The sequence below is a fragment of the Panthera onca genome, chromosome C1 (assembly GCF_046562875.1).
Source record: "Panthera onca isolate mPanOnc1 chromosome C1, mPanOnc1 haplotype 2, whole genome shotgun sequence".
In the NCBI taxonomy this organism is placed as follows: domain Eukaryota; kingdom Metazoa; phylum Chordata; class Mammalia; order Carnivora; family Felidae; genus Panthera; species Panthera onca.
This window is the reverse complement of record NC_138346.1, coordinates 28264098-28279210: the sequence shown is the minus strand read 5'-3', so window position 1 is coordinate 28279210 and position 15113 is coordinate 28264098. Positions and strand designations below refer to the sequence as shown.

Sequence of the window (15113 nt, the reverse complement as noted above, 5' to 3'; positions counted from 1 at the left end):
AGAGCATGAACGGGGGAGGGGCAGAGAGAGAGAGGGAGACACAGAATCGGAAACAGGCTCCAGGCTCCGAGCCATCAGCCCAGAGCCTGACGCGGGGCTCGAACTCACAGACCGCGAGATCGTGACCTGGCTGAAGTCGGACGCTTAACCGACTGCGCCACCCAGGCGCCCCCAGACTTTTTTTTTTTTTAAATGTTGGTCTATTCTGAGAGAGAGAGTGCATGCGCTTGGGTACAAGCGAGAGCAAAGGAGGGGCGGGGGCGGAGGGGGAGAGAATCCCAGGCGGCTCCATGCTTCAGTGCAGAGCCTGACCCGGGCCCAATCTCATGAGTCTGGGATCATGACCTGAGATGAAATCAAGAACCTGATGCTCAACCGACTGAGCCATCCAGGTGCCCCAGTTCAGACTGTATCATATGGACTATTTAGTCAACTATTTACTTCCCAAATAATTTAATGCACTTTTATAAGTAAAAAAGAGTATTGAAGAAAACAAGCTATACATCTGTTTGTATTTTTAAGTTAGCTTAAGGTTTTTGCACTGGTTTGTCTCAAAAATGAGCTGCTCTTCTTCCTTATATTTAGTTTCTGGTAGTTTTCAGTCCTCTGTGGAACCCTTACAGTGATGACTGGAGGCTTCACAAGTCAAGAGGAGTGTGTTGGATATTAGAAGCTTGCGTTGGGGTTGGAGTGTGGTGCCACTTGGGGTGCTCATCTGTTTCTTCCCTTTCAGGTGGACTGTCTGAACCCTGTTAACCACCAGAGACTGTGCGTGCTCTTCAGCAGCTCTTCTGCCCAGTCCAGCAACGCCCCCAGTGCCTGTGTCAGCCCTTGGTAGGGTTTTCCTCTTGCACTGTTGCATTGTTTTTAAGAACAGAATTCCAGCAACTTAAAAAAAAAAAAAAAAAAAAAATCAGCCATTACGATCTGTTTTTAGGTACATGGCATGCTGCTCGTTGTATATGAATTGATAGAACTTTTAAACTTGTGAATTAAATATGAAATTTGTGTTGGTTCATGAGAAGTAAATGAAAGGTACCTTGAGTAAGAGTGAAAAGGATGTGAGGGATGGAAGGACATTTGTACTTATAAAAGTGAGAAAGTTGATACATAAGAGCTATTTTTTTTTTTTTAAGATTTTTTATTTTTAAGTGATCTCTACACCCAACATGGGGCTCGAACTCACAACCCTGGAGATCAAGAGTCACACGCTCTACCGACTGAGCCCACCAGGTGTGCCTGTCAAAGCTAGTTTTAAGCATTTTGATGATAATGTACAATTTAGCCAAGTTTTCCATAAGGCATCATTTTCAAAGAAGTGGTCAGTCTTTTGCCTTATTAACGGATTTTGTCCTAAAACTTAATTCTAAGTAGATTGATAGAAAAAGGCTAGTTATTGCATAGTTTTATCTTTAGTTTTAAAAGTACTCTGGAATGTAGCTGCTTGTTTGTGGAGCACCGTTTCCTTGACAAAATGTGTTCTGTATTTAATCTTGGTCTCCAGAAACACTTATTGCTTCCAGTGAGATCAGGGATCCTTCTGGTTCCCGTATAGCTCTAGCGGACTGACTTGGGGCTGGGGAACCCACAGGAATTTTCTCTGGGGGTTTACGGACTCCTTAGGTCAAGGCTTGAATAAGGTTTAGGCTACAGCAGGGCTATAACCAAATTCTCTTATTTGTGGGCATTTATAAGTCAGGAATTGGCTCTCCCGGAAGAATATGAGCTGCTGCTGTTCTTGCTCAGCAAAGGTATGAGGACCAGAGAGCAAGAGACAGGAGTTCTGTTTTATGGTGATAGAGCAGAAGGGCTCTGTGAAAGAAGCTTTTATCTCTTCCTGGCTCATATCTGTTTTACTCATTTAATGTTATTGTTTATGCATCCTGATGTAGTTTGATAAGATGCTAATGGACTGGGAACGGATAAGGAGCTAGTCCAAACCTGTTTTATCAGCTGAGGTCAAACCTGTTCTAGAAGAACAGCAAAATATTACCTACTCTAATACTGCCTTCTAGTCACATCTAACAAGTAATCAGTTTGTAGTCTCATGAAGTATCTTTGCTGTGTGGCAATTCTTACGATATGTTCCTGAGAAATGTTGTCTTCTTTTAGGATTGTAACAATGGAATTTTATGGAAAGAATGATCTTACATTAGGCATATTTTTAGAGAGATACTGTTTCAGGTAAGAACAAATTTTCTCCTTATGTTTCATGTATGCTTTTCAGATACCCAGGATTTCATCCTAAAACGTGAACATTAGTTGGAGTATTGTGTGGCCTTCACTCTGTATACCATACAGAGAAGGAATTTATTTCACATTCAGCTCCAGGATATCTTATCCAGTTTGTTCCTCAGTCTTTGTCTAATTACACTGCCATCCCTAAGACTTTATTTTAGGATGTTTATCTTTAGAGTGATTGAAATGAGAGGCAGGAGAAGCATGAGAACAGCTAGACCTGGGTTTGAGTCTTAGTGCTGTCACCTGCCACTTAACATGATCAAGAGCAAGTGATTTTTACCAGCCCCCTTTACAGGGAATAACAAGCTCCAGATGTGATATGGACTTGACTAGGTAAAAAAATGAGTTGATACTTTAAAAATGCTAAGCAAATAGAAGGTGCTCAATAACTGGAAACTATCACTGAGCTGTAGCTGAAGACAGGATGCTCGGCTGCAGGCTCCGAGCAGTGTGGGTGGCACCCCGTGCGTATCGTCCACCGGTCAGCGTGACTCCGGAGAGGATGCTGCTCTTTCTGGAGATGGGGTCCAGTTAGCCAGTATTCATTCTACATTGCTCCTCGGTTTCATGGTTAATGTGAGGACTTTGTTTTTGTCAAAGGCCTTCTTATCAGTGTCCTAGCATGTTCTGTGATACCCCCATGGTGCATCATATTCGGCGCTTTGTCCATGGCCAAGGCTGTGTGCAGATAATTCTGAAGGAGTTAGATTCTCCAGTACCTGGATATCAACATACAATTCTTACCTATTCCTGGTGCAGAATCTGCAAACAGGTAAACGTGCCCTGTTACTGTAAATTTCACACAACATTATTTCTTTTTTTATTTGCATAGTTCTTTTGGGAGGGGGTGGTCTGTATTATTTTGGATTTATTTGTCATTGGGCTCTTATTTATTTTATCTTCCAGTGCTGTGTATTCCATTTAGTGTTTGTTTATTGAAGGTTCCATTTTAGAATTTATCAGTCATTATACAAAATATAAATACCTTGTTTGGTAAAATTATGGAGATTATATTTTGACAATTCTCAATTATGCTTATTTATTCAGCACTTATTTAAGCACCATCTGTGTGCCAGGGACTGTGTAAGGGCTTGGCATGCCGTCTGTCCTCTGGGGAGGAGAAAGACTTGTAACACAGTGATTACAGTACGCCAGGATGTTTGTGGCTATTTGAGCCTATACCAACATTTCTATCTTAAGAGATAGAGCTGAGACCATGTTTAAATTGATCTCTGCTGGTTTTCATGTGCCATGTGAAAAGGACCATTTTTGAGAAAAAGGATCATGTGTTTTATTTCTTCTTTTCTTGTTTAACTCTGGAGGATATACTTGGTGACAATGTTATGCTTTCAGTATTTACTTTTTATCCAAATTATTTGCAGCAAACTTATGCCAACTTTAACCTCATTGGCTTATTTTGGAGTGTGTTTTCAGAAGACACATATGAGAATTACAGATAAAATAATAGTGTGACCTATGTCAGCATCAGTGGTTGAGGAAGCCAAAATCAAAGTCTTCCTTCTGCAGTAGCACACATATAGCCGTGAAATCATTTCTTGCAATGATCTTACTTTTTATACTTGTTCTTACAGGAACAAGTATGGTTCCTGTTAGACAGCTGGTAATATTTTGTTGCGGAATATGTGAACTTCTATAGATTGAGCAGTGAACTAAATGAATAACTTAAATTTTATTTTTGTATCTTACATGCTTTGGTGTATATACTTCATTTTAAAACAAAAACTTCTGCCTTTGGGGCTATGTTAGAAAGGAAGAGGTAAACAGTTTTTGTTACACAAAGATGAAAGATTTCCATGTGTAAAAAAGTTATAATATGACCAAACAGTAATATACTTAATACTAAACTCCTGTAAGACATGATAAAAAAAGGGCACAAAGCAGTTTCACACAAATGGCCAGTAGACGTATGCAAATAAATGAGTTGTTAGTAGAGAAGTATAAATAAAACCAGTGAAGTGCGGTTTTATTTTGTTTTGTTTTTAAGAAACCACATTTCAAAGATTTATAATTCCTGAGGTTGGTAAGCAAGTGGGGAAATTGGTATTCTCAGATACTGTTGGAGATTGTGTAAACCAGTGCACCAATTTTGGAAGACAGTGTGGCAAAAAGTCTCCAAGACCTCATAAATATTCATGCCATTTGACCTACCAATCCCCACTTTTCTTAATTTATTCCAAGGCAATAATTATGGATATTTGTAAGTGTGTGTGTGTATATATATATATATGTGTATATATATATGTATATGTATATATATATGTATATGTATATGCATATGTATATATGTACGTATATGTATATGCTTATGTATATATGTATATGTATATATATGTGTGTATATATATATATATATATATATATATATATACACACACACACACATACACACACATATATTCATTCATCGGAGCATCATCAGAATAAAGAAAATCTTGTAACGTCTTAAATGTATATCAATAGGGATTGGTTTAATGTGTCCATATAATGGGATATTCAGTGGCCATTGAAATCAAGTTGTATAAGAGTATTTTATGTGGGAAAATATGTATGATACATTGTTAAGTAAAAACACAGGGTTATGAAACTAATTATAGGAAAGACTTTTTATTTACAAATATGCTGGCTGGGTACCTTCTATGAATTCATTTATGTGTATTCGTATGTATGTACGTCATGAAAGTAAAAATACTAGCATATTGATGGTGGTGGGATCACCAATGATACTGCATGTCCAGCTATCCCTAACTCTACCCACTTTAAACCTTTCTTTCTTTTTCCAGTTTTCTGCAGTCAAAATATATTAGATTTGTACTAGAAAAGAAACATTATTTTTTAAAAAAGAGATTCTCAGTATGTGGTTGCGTAACAAGTGATTTATATGAATTTCAGGTAACACCAGTTGTTGCTCTTTCCAACGAGTCCTGGTCCATGTCATTTGCAAAATACCTTGAACTTAGGTTTTATGGGCACCAGTACACTCGCAGAGCCAATGCTGAGCCGTGTGGTCACTCCATCCACCATGATTATCACCAGTATTTCTCCTATAATCAGATGGTGGCATCCTTCAGGTAGGAAAGTGACCTTATACATAGTCACCTAGTCCCTAAAGGCTTTGTAACATTTCTTCTCTAACTAGATTGAATTAATTTGTGGTGTGTGTTGTTCCCCACTCCCACCCTTGCAAATGCAAAGGGTCATACTCTGTGCTAAGAGCTTTCAGTGTTGTCATTTTATTTAATCCTTATTTTAAGAAATCGGTATTATTATTAACCTCACTTTTGAGCTTACAGGTCACCTAGAGAGCTAGCAAGGGATGAAGTCATGATGTGAACTAGTAGATCTGCTGTACATGTTAATCTTAACACTGTTTTACATGGAAGCATTGTCAGAATTTTTGTTGAGACATTAACTAGCATAAGGTTAATTGGATATTCCAGATAGAGCTAAAATCACCAGTTCAAAGAATGGGTCCACTGTGGTGCTAAATGATCTGAGAAAGCCTTCGGGTTCTGCCTTCAAAATATATCCAGAATCTGAACACTTGTTACCATCTCTGCCACTCCCACTCTGGACTGAGCCTCTGTTGCCTTTTGATAGATGATTGCAGTGGCCTCAACCAGTTTCCCTCTGGCCTTGCCCCCTGCAGTCTGATCTCAGCAGCAGTCAAGTGATTTCCCTCAGTGAAAATCCGCTCAGGCCACTCCTCTGCTGTAGAGCCTTCTTCTGGGTGTCTGTTTCAGTGAGGGTGGAAGCCAGAGCCTATTTATGGGCCTGTGAGCTCCCGCAAGCTCTGACTGCTCAGTACCTCCTCTGGGTTCTCACCTCCTCCTCCTGTCCCCTCACTGCAGCCTCATTCGTGCCAGGGAGGATCCTGCTTGGGAGCCTGGTGCTTGCCCTTCCTTCTCTGAACCGCCTACTCCCCAGATATCTGCCTGCTTTTCCTTACTTCCTGGGTCTTTGTTCATATTTTACCTGAGCTGACTCCTCACCCCTAGCACTCCCTGTCTCCCTTTCCTGCTTTATTTTTCTCTGTAGCACTTACCATCTGCAATAATGTATATTTTAAGTATTTGTTTATTCCTGAATCTCCTTATTTCTGAATCATGAGGGCAGGAATTCTGGCCCTTGTTGAATGCTGTATCCTCAGCATCTAAAATAACATCTGACACAAAATAGGCCTTCAGGAAATACTTAGAATTAGAGCTTATTTCCTTTGGGAGCAAGAGCTTTAACCGTGAACCTACTGTGTGGACAGGTTATAGCATTTATTAGACAACATAAACTCGTGGGTGGAAAGACTCTTAAGGGACTCATGAGAATAAAGACTGATGAGGAATCCTCAGGAGCTGGGAAAGTGATGTGCTCATGAGCTAATTGTAGAAAGGGATTCCTCTCATTCATAAAGTTTATTTCCCAGCCATTGTTTTTTATTAGCCTCAGGGGATAAATGATGACATCACAGTACAATGAAGAAATAAACAAGACAAAAACCCTTCTAGAATTGGGGAGGGTATTATAATGGATGAAGTTGTCTTCAATATTTTTATAATTGTTGTAAAATGCTATTTTACAGAAACTTTTTCTTATGCCTCATAGGATTTATGATTACCTCTACTCAAGATATTAAAGTATTTTTTACTTTTCTACTATTACTTGTATTTTTTTTCTCTCAGTTATTCTCCCATTCGGCTTCTTGAAGTATGTGTTCCTCTCCCTAAGATATTCATTAAACGTCAGGCCCCATTAAAAGTGTCCCTTCTTCAGGATCTAAAGGACTTCTTTCAAAAGTAAGTTTTAGTTTCTTTGATCATCTTTTTTTACAGATTTAAAAAAAATTGTAAATATTTTAAAATGTCAGGTTTATTCGTGTAGCTTTTTTTGAAATCATAAATATTTTTAAAGTTTTTATTTATTTATTACTTTTTAATATAATTTATTGACAAATTGGTTTCTATACAACACCCAGTGCTCATCCCAACAAGTGCCCTCCTCAGTGCCCATCACCCACTCTCCCCTCTCCCCCACCCCCCCATCCACCCTCAGTTTGTTCTCAGTATCCAAGAGTCTCTTACGATCGGCCTCCCTCACTGTAACTTTGTTTTCCCCCCTTCCCCTCCCCCATGGTCTTCTGTTAAGTTTCTCAAGATCTACCTATGAGTGAAAACATATGGTATCTGTCTTTCTCTGACTTATTTCACTTAGCATAATACCAACATAAATATTTTTCTAAATAAATGTTGCATATATGCCTGTTACAAAAAAGAAGTAAGACTGCATAAAAGTATAAAAAAAATCAAACCATCTTAGACATAAAAACTGTTAAGATTTTGATGTACATCCCTTTAGGTCTTTTTTGTTTTGCAGAATTGTATATGATTCTTAATTAAGTTAAATACAGTTAAAGTTTTGTGTGTGTGATTTTTCTTTTGATAAGAGATTAGAAGATTTAATTCCAACTTTTCTGAAGTGTTTAACATCCGTGTTTTTATCAGAGTTTCACAGGTATATCTTGCTGTTGATGAAAGACTTGCATCTTTGAAAACCGATACGTTTAGCAAAACAAGAGAGGAAAAAATGGAAGATATCTTTGCACAAAAAGAGGTAATTCGTTTCTCTGACAGAAACTCAAAGGTTAACTGTTAACTGTTACTCAGAAGTTTCCTTTGGGGGTGTGTGTCCTCACCTGCCCGAATTGTTTCTGTTCTGTGTAGATGGAGGAAGGCGAGTTCAAGAACTGGGTGGAGAAGATGCAAGCCAGGCTCATGTCCTCCTCCGCGGACGCCCCACAGCAGCTGCAGTCTATCTTCGAGTCCCTCATTGCCAAGAAGCAGAGTCTGTGTGAAGTGCTTCAGGCTTGGAACAACAGGTATGCTTTGCGTGCCTGGGGCTTCTTTAATGTTTGTGCAAAATTTGCTCTGCCGTGATGCTTTTAATGTAAAGGCCTTTTGGATAATGGATGTTACATTTTGCTCTCAAGTTGTGGAAGTTTTTGTTTTTCTGTCACCACCCCCCCTTCACAATTTAAAATATATATGCTAGTCATGGGGCGCCTGGGTGGCTCAGTTGGTTAAGTGTCCGACTTTGGCTTAGGTCATGACCTCGCGGTTCATGAGCTCAGGCCCCGCATCAGGTCATGCTCTGTGCTGACAACCCAGAGCCTGGAGCCTGCTTCAGATTCTGTGCCTCTCTCTCTGCCCTTCCCCCACCTCACGCTCTCCATCTCTCAAATATGAATAAATGTTAAAAAAAATTTAAGAAGTATATATGCTTATCTTTAGGTAGTTTGTAAAGATAAAGAAACAAAGATGAGAGCAGCTTTCAGTGCTGTTTCAGATACTGAGGAGTGTGTGTGCTTATTGCATGTGATGTCACTGAATTAGTATTCCATGGAGTGATTATTGGTTTTTAGGCCAGGACTTTCAAGTATGTTGTTGTTATTTTTTTTAATGTTTATTTATTTATTTTTGAGAGAGAGAGAGAGAGAGAGAGAGCGCACAAAGAGGGGAGGGGCAGAGAGAGAGGGAGAGAGAATCCGAAGCAGGCTCCAGGCTCTAGGCTGTCAGTACAGAGCCCGACGTGGGTCTCAAACCCATGGACTGTGAGATCATGACCTGAGCCGGTCGGACGCTTAACCGACTGAGCCACCCAGGTGCCCCTCAAGTATGTTATTATTTATACCTTTATTTAAATGTTTATTTGGGGAGATATTTCCCTTTAATGCTTATTTAAAAGTCGAGTTGGATTATAATAGCATTTGTTTATTGAGCACTTGCATTATGCTAAGCAATAAGTAAGGCACTAGGTGGATGTTTAATCTTTTTTTGGTCTTATGAATCCTACAGTGTGTATATACTGTTTCCATTTTACAGAGTGGGAAACAGTATCTTTAAGAGACCAAGGCATTTACCCAGGTTGTGTAGTTACTAATTATCAGAGCTGGTTTGGAGCTCAGGTCTGTTGGTCACTCAAGCTAGTGTGTTTTGGTTACATTATGTTGTTTCTTATAATAACTTGCTGTTCTTTTATAACTATAGTCCTATGGCTAACAGCTCTTGATTAGTTGATTAGAAAAAAAACAAACTTATACATAATTTTCATATCTATTGCAGTCAAAGTAGGAAATCTAATTGTTTTGGTTTCACAAAATTTGTAAATGTTATTCAGGATATTAGAAACAAACTATTCTCTTCCCCCCGACCCCTTTAATTATAGATTGCAGGACCTTTTCCAGCAGGAAAAGGGTAGAAAGCGACCTTCAGTTCCTCCAAGTCCTGGAAGACTGAGACAGGGGGAAGAAAGCAAGGTAATGAAATGTAGTCTTTAGTCTTCCATTGATATAAATATTATAGTTAATTTCATTTAAGACGCTCACAAGTAGTAATTTAATACGTAGATTTAATAATACTAAATAGTTTTTCATTTTGCAGTTGTGAGGTTTCCAAGAGACATGACCTGGATGAATTTTTTATCTTGCTTGAAATAAAATTGTTATAATTTGTTCATTTCAAACATTTGTCAAAAGCTACTGTCTATGGGCTTCACTGGAGAGAGCATCATGGTTGCAGTAGGTCTCTAAAGGAGAGATTTTGGACGTCCTGAGTATATAATAGAGTCCTAATTTATTTTAATATGTAGTTTTGTGTGTTCTTTATTTCTGTGCTTAAGTGGGAAGTTTTTCTTGAGGGTTAGTTTTGCACATTGATTTCATTGGCTTTTCCTAACTGTATTAGTTTTCTCTTGTTACATAACAAATGACCACAAACTTTGTGGCCTAAAACACAAATTTATCTTTATGGAGGTCTGGAGTCTGGCACGGTGTGGCTGGCATGTCTGCTCAGTCTCACATAGCTCCAGACAAGATTTGGTTCAGGGCCGTTACCTGAGGCTCAGGGTCATCTTCCAGGGTCATCCAGGCTGTTGGTAAAATTTAGTTCCTAGTTGTTTTAGGACTGAGGTCTCACTTTCGCTGCTGGCAGTTGACCAGAGCCCATTCTCAACTCCTAGAGGCTGCTTGCTTTCCTTGCCGCGAGCCCCCTTTCATCTTCACACCTTCAACAATGCATGGAATCCTCATGCTTCAGATTCCTTAGTTCCTCTTCTCTGACCTTTAGACACAGATTTGAAAGGACTTGTGTGATCAGATCACTGCCTGGATAATCTCTCCCCATTTGAAGGTTAACCGATTTGGGACCTTGAATACATCTGCAAAATCCCTTCACAGCAGTATTTAGATTAGTGTGTGAATAACAGTGGATGGGGGATGTGTATGGGGGGGGGGCAGGATTCTCCGGGGCCATCTTAGAATTCTGCCTATCATACTAAGTAACCATATTTTCAGAGAAGTTACTAATGTTAGTATAGTATAAGGACTTAATAATACGATGAGGGACTTTGAAAGAATTTTTTTTTTTTTTTGTACAAGTGTGTAATAATATCTGTAGAGAAGTATTTTCATGGAATGATAAATTCAAGTGCCTTAGATCTTTGTGTTGTTCAGAAATACATAAATGAATTCTTCCTTTTTGTCTCATAGCTGTGTAGGAATTACTTTCCCTTAAAGTTAGGTGAGAGTAAGAGTGAGGGTTACTGAAGATGGTTTGTGTATTAGTATTTGTGAAGTAATCTGGGGCTATTAATGGCTAACACAGACTGTTAATGGCCTTCCCATTTGCCCACAGAAGAAACTGCAAAGCTAGTTGTGTAAGACCTTTGATTATAATACGTACATGCAGAATTAAAAATACAAAATCATTTAGTAGATGATCATCTTTTTGAAGACTTGAAAGTTGATTTGAAAGTCTGTAGCACTGCCTGTATTTTCACTTGATAACTAGTTTTTGAATACTTTAGGCACTATTCTAGGTTCAAGACGTATAGCTATGAACAAAGGCCGTGGTTACTATCCTTGTGGAACATTTGTCTGATTAGGAGGAGACTGATTATAAACCAGTGGACAATAAGCTTTTTAAAAAAATGGAAAAAAGGCTATGAAGAAAAAAATAAGAGAGATGGAGAGTATTGCTAAGGGAGTGGGTGGTGGTGGGTTATTTTATATAGGGTGGCCGGGGGTCTCTCTGGAATGGTGAGCAAATCTAAGAATGTTCTAAATAGCCATCTAAGAAATGACTTTGTAAACAAATTGTACACAGGATTTATAGTGATTCTAAATATATTTCACCTATGTGTAATGGGACTTGAGTAAGTCCAGTGGAAAATAAAAGATTACTAAGTTTAATGGGTAATCCTAAGTAGCTCTTAGATGCTTTAATGCTAGGAAGTGAGCCACTGTTTAGAGCACTATTCACAGAGTGTAGTTAAAGGACTCCTGAGGGTTTAAGTTCCTTCCAAGGTCTCTGCAAGATTTCCCTTTTTCAATTACATATCTGTGTGAGGCTAGATTTTCTTTATATTGTTCAGTCATGATAATATAGCTCAATAAATTAAGTGCAGAAGCCAGAGATAATATCTAGCTGTCTGCTAGACATTAAAGTATTTGTAAAAGTGTCAAACAATGCCACTTTTACCAATTTTTTGATAAGTATTTTTTAATTAAATGTTTACATTAACATGTAAGGGTTTATTATTTTTAAAATGAACTAATAAATGTATATTCTAAAACTTTCTCCGTTTTAATTTTTTAAAAAAAGTTTTATTTACTTATTTCAAGAGAGAGGGAGAGAGAGAGAGCAAGGGAGGGTCAGAGAGAGAGAGAGGGAGAGAGAGAATTCCAAGTAGATTCCACACTGTCAGCAAAGAGCCCGATTCAGGGCTCAAACTCACAAACCGTGAGATCATGACCTGAGCTGAAAGCAGGAGTCAGATCCTTAATCGAATGAGCCACCCAGGTGTCCCAGTTTTCATTTCTAATAAGGTAAAAATCAAAAGCTATAACTCACATAAACAAAAGCTGAGTATCTTAATTCTTAAGAGGTTTAAGATAAGGGGCGCTTGGTGGCTCAGTTGGTTAAGCATCTGACCCTCGTATAAGTAAGTATCTGATTCTTGGTTTTGACTCAGGTCACAATCTCATGGTTCGTGGGTTTGAGCCCTGCATCAGGCTCTGTGCTGGTGGTATGGAGCATGGTTGGGATTCTCTGCCTCTTTCTCTGCCCCCTCCCCTTGTGCTCTTTCTCTTTCTCTCTCAAAATAAATAAATTAATTTAAAAAAAAAAAAAAAAGAAATTAGACAAAAAAAGAGGCTTAAGGTTAGAAAATTTTAAAAATGTGATTTTAATGTTTCCTTAAGAGTAAGGTATTTACTTCTCTGCAGATAAGCGCAATGGATGCGGCTCCACGAAATATTTCTCCAGGACTTCAAAACGGAGAAAAAGGTGGGTCCTGGAGTCTGTAATCACTTGCCACTGGATTTAAAGAGATTCCTTAGTCTGGAAGTTGTTTCCATGGCTAATTTTGAGAAGATTTTCTGATGCAGTTGTTACAGACTTTTTTCTCCCTTCCTGTATTATAGCACTGTCAGTGTATCTTAGAGTATATTGCAAGAAGATCAATGAGGAGGTAGAAATAACACGATCTGTTGGGGGAAGAGCAAAGAAAAGAAGGAAATTGAATTTTTGTTTTGCTTGTTCCCAAGTCAGCAGGTTTCACTGCAAAAATATTAGAAAGTTTAATTTCTGTTTTCATGTCACTAAAATCTTTTTCTAGACCTAAGCTGTTTTTCACAGTATTTCATTGAATAACTTGGTTCCATCCTAGAAAATTTGTAGGGACATTTTCTTGGATCGTCTTTGTGGAATGTGAGCTCAACTCATAATTCTTGATATTTTTCTATTATGATTCAGTAAACTTTCCCCCTGAGAATGAGCACGTGATTTTTTTCTTCCAATGGTGTCTTGATTTTATTCCCTATTAAATTGAATGAACTGGGATTTAGGTAACCAGTTATAGTCTAGTCATAAAGAATATTAGATAGGAATCAGACTTGGGTGGCCAGCCACAGTGCTGTCACTAAGAGCTGACTGAGGTCAAGTCATGTAACCTGTTTGGATATTTGTATCTATGTCTATTAAAAACATTTTTTTTTTTAAGTTTATTTATTTATTTTGAGAGAGAGAGAGAGAGCATGAGCAGGGGAGGGGCAGAGAAAGGGAGAGAGAATTCCAAGCAGGTTCCGCACTGTCAGCGCAGAGCCTGATGCAGGGCTTGAACCCACAGACCCACGGGATCATGACCTGAGCCAAAACCAAGAGTTGGAGGCTTAACCGACTGAGCCACCCAGGCGCCCCTGTATCTATTTCTAAAATGTGTGCTAAAATGGCCTAAGTAATTTTTAGGAAGCTAAAATTCTTTGGTTTAGGAGGCAGAAATATGAGTTGGCATTTAAAAAACATTCCTATTAGGTAGACATGGGCTCAGCGTTTTTGAATGACTCACTGAAGTCTGTTTTTCTTTAGAGGACCGCTTCCTGACCACCCTGTCCAGCCAGAGCCCCGCCAGCTCGGCGCATCTGCAGCTGCCTACCCCCCCGGAAGCCCTGCCCGAGCAGCTGGCGGGAGCGCCCCCTGAGCTCGATACAGCCAGCAGTTCCGAAGGTACAGTTGAAGTCATTTTTACTGTACTTCATCCGAAAGAGAACACTGTGAATGCTTTGATACGACGCTTTCTTATCTCTTAGAGTTTGTACGTTTTATCTTTCCTGGAAGTGCTATTTTAGTTCCAGCTTTTTACCGTATCACTTCTTCAGTTGGCGCTCCTTGACATAGGAATATCTAAGGAGTAGAATGTTATTCTGCTTCATCTGTTTTCTGGAATATTACTTTCTTGAGTCCCACAAAGCACATGGTTTTGGCCTTGTAAGAAAATAAGAGAAATTGCAGCCATTTCTCCCACAATAACTGTTTATTTCACTAATGGCAAATTTATGCCTCGTTTCTCTTTCCTTGCTTTCTGTTCAAAGCAGTAACTACTTAAGTAGTGTAAACTCTAAAAATAACTTTAGTTTTTAATTTTTTTAAAAGTTCACTTATTTTCAGAGAGAGAGAGAACGAGTGTGTGACTGGGGGAGGAGCAGAGAGAGAGAGAGAGAGAGAAGAGAAGAGAAGCCCAAGCAGGCTCCATGCTGTGAGCACAGAGCCCAATTCAGGCCTTGCGGCCTGTGAACTTGAGATCATGACTTGAGCTGAAATCAAGAGTAGGACGCTTAACTGACCGAACCACCCAGGTGCCCCCAAAATAACTTTTAAACTGCAGTTAAACTCCGATGTCACAGCCACAGTGCATATAACTGAGTTGAAGTGATAATAAGAAGAGCTGTGGCTACGTTCACGAATGCTCAGGCAGTAATTTCATCATGGCTGCTGCCCGGCCCCTGCAATGATAAAGCATCGATTATGGGATGGTTCCAATTTCAGAGAGGGTGAAATGTAAAACAGTGTGATCTTTGGAGTCAGTGCTATGTATGCTTCACTATTGTTTTCTCTTTCATCCCCAAAGAGTCCTTATTCCTAGATCAGAAATTTTGTACCATAATTGGTAATTATGGTGTGAATACATGTCTGTATTCCAAAACTGGCAAGAAATAATGTTGATACTTTATACTGTTTTTTACTTGTTCTGAATATTAACTTATAAGTAGAATATTTTTTATCCTAGATGTGTTTGATGGACATTTGCTGGGATCCACAGACAGCCAGGTGAAGGAAAAATCAACCATGAAAGCCATCTTTGCAAATTTGCTTCCAGGAAATAGCTACAACCCTATTCCATTTCCGTTGTAAGTACTGTAAAAGTCAGTGGCTGTTGTTGGGTTGTTTTGTTTTCACTTACTTTTGAACACCTCGTTCCAAATATTTATCCTTTATGTATTTAAATATATTTATTTAACATTATGCATA

The 15113-nt window shown here is 38.8% G+C and overlaps 1 protein-coding gene across 1 annotated transcript in view; it reads left to right on the top strand.

Annotated features, from left to right (window-relative positions):
- The window catches only part of PIKFYVE (phosphoinositide kinase, FYVE-type zinc finger containing), an 81633-nt gene that overhangs the window by 47928 nt on the left and 18592 nt on the right, over positions 1-15113 (top strand). The window contains exons 22-32 of the mRNA XM_078450944.2: positions 734-834; positions 2113-2184; positions 2842-3013; positions 5152-5330; positions 6936-7049; positions 7755-7863; positions 7974-8128; positions 9475-9565; positions 12533-12593; positions 13674-13811; positions 14872-14992. Of these exons, the coding sequence (XP_078307070.1) occupies positions 734-834; positions 2113-2184; positions 2842-3013; positions 5152-5330; positions 6936-7049; positions 7755-7863; positions 7974-8128; positions 9475-9565; positions 12533-12593; positions 13674-13811; positions 14872-14992 (1313 nt within the window). The remainder of the gene's footprint in view (positions 1-733; positions 835-2112; positions 2185-2841; positions 3014-5151; positions 5331-6935; positions 7050-7754; positions 7864-7973; positions 8129-9474; positions 9566-12532; positions 12594-13673; positions 13812-14871; positions 14993-15113) is intronic.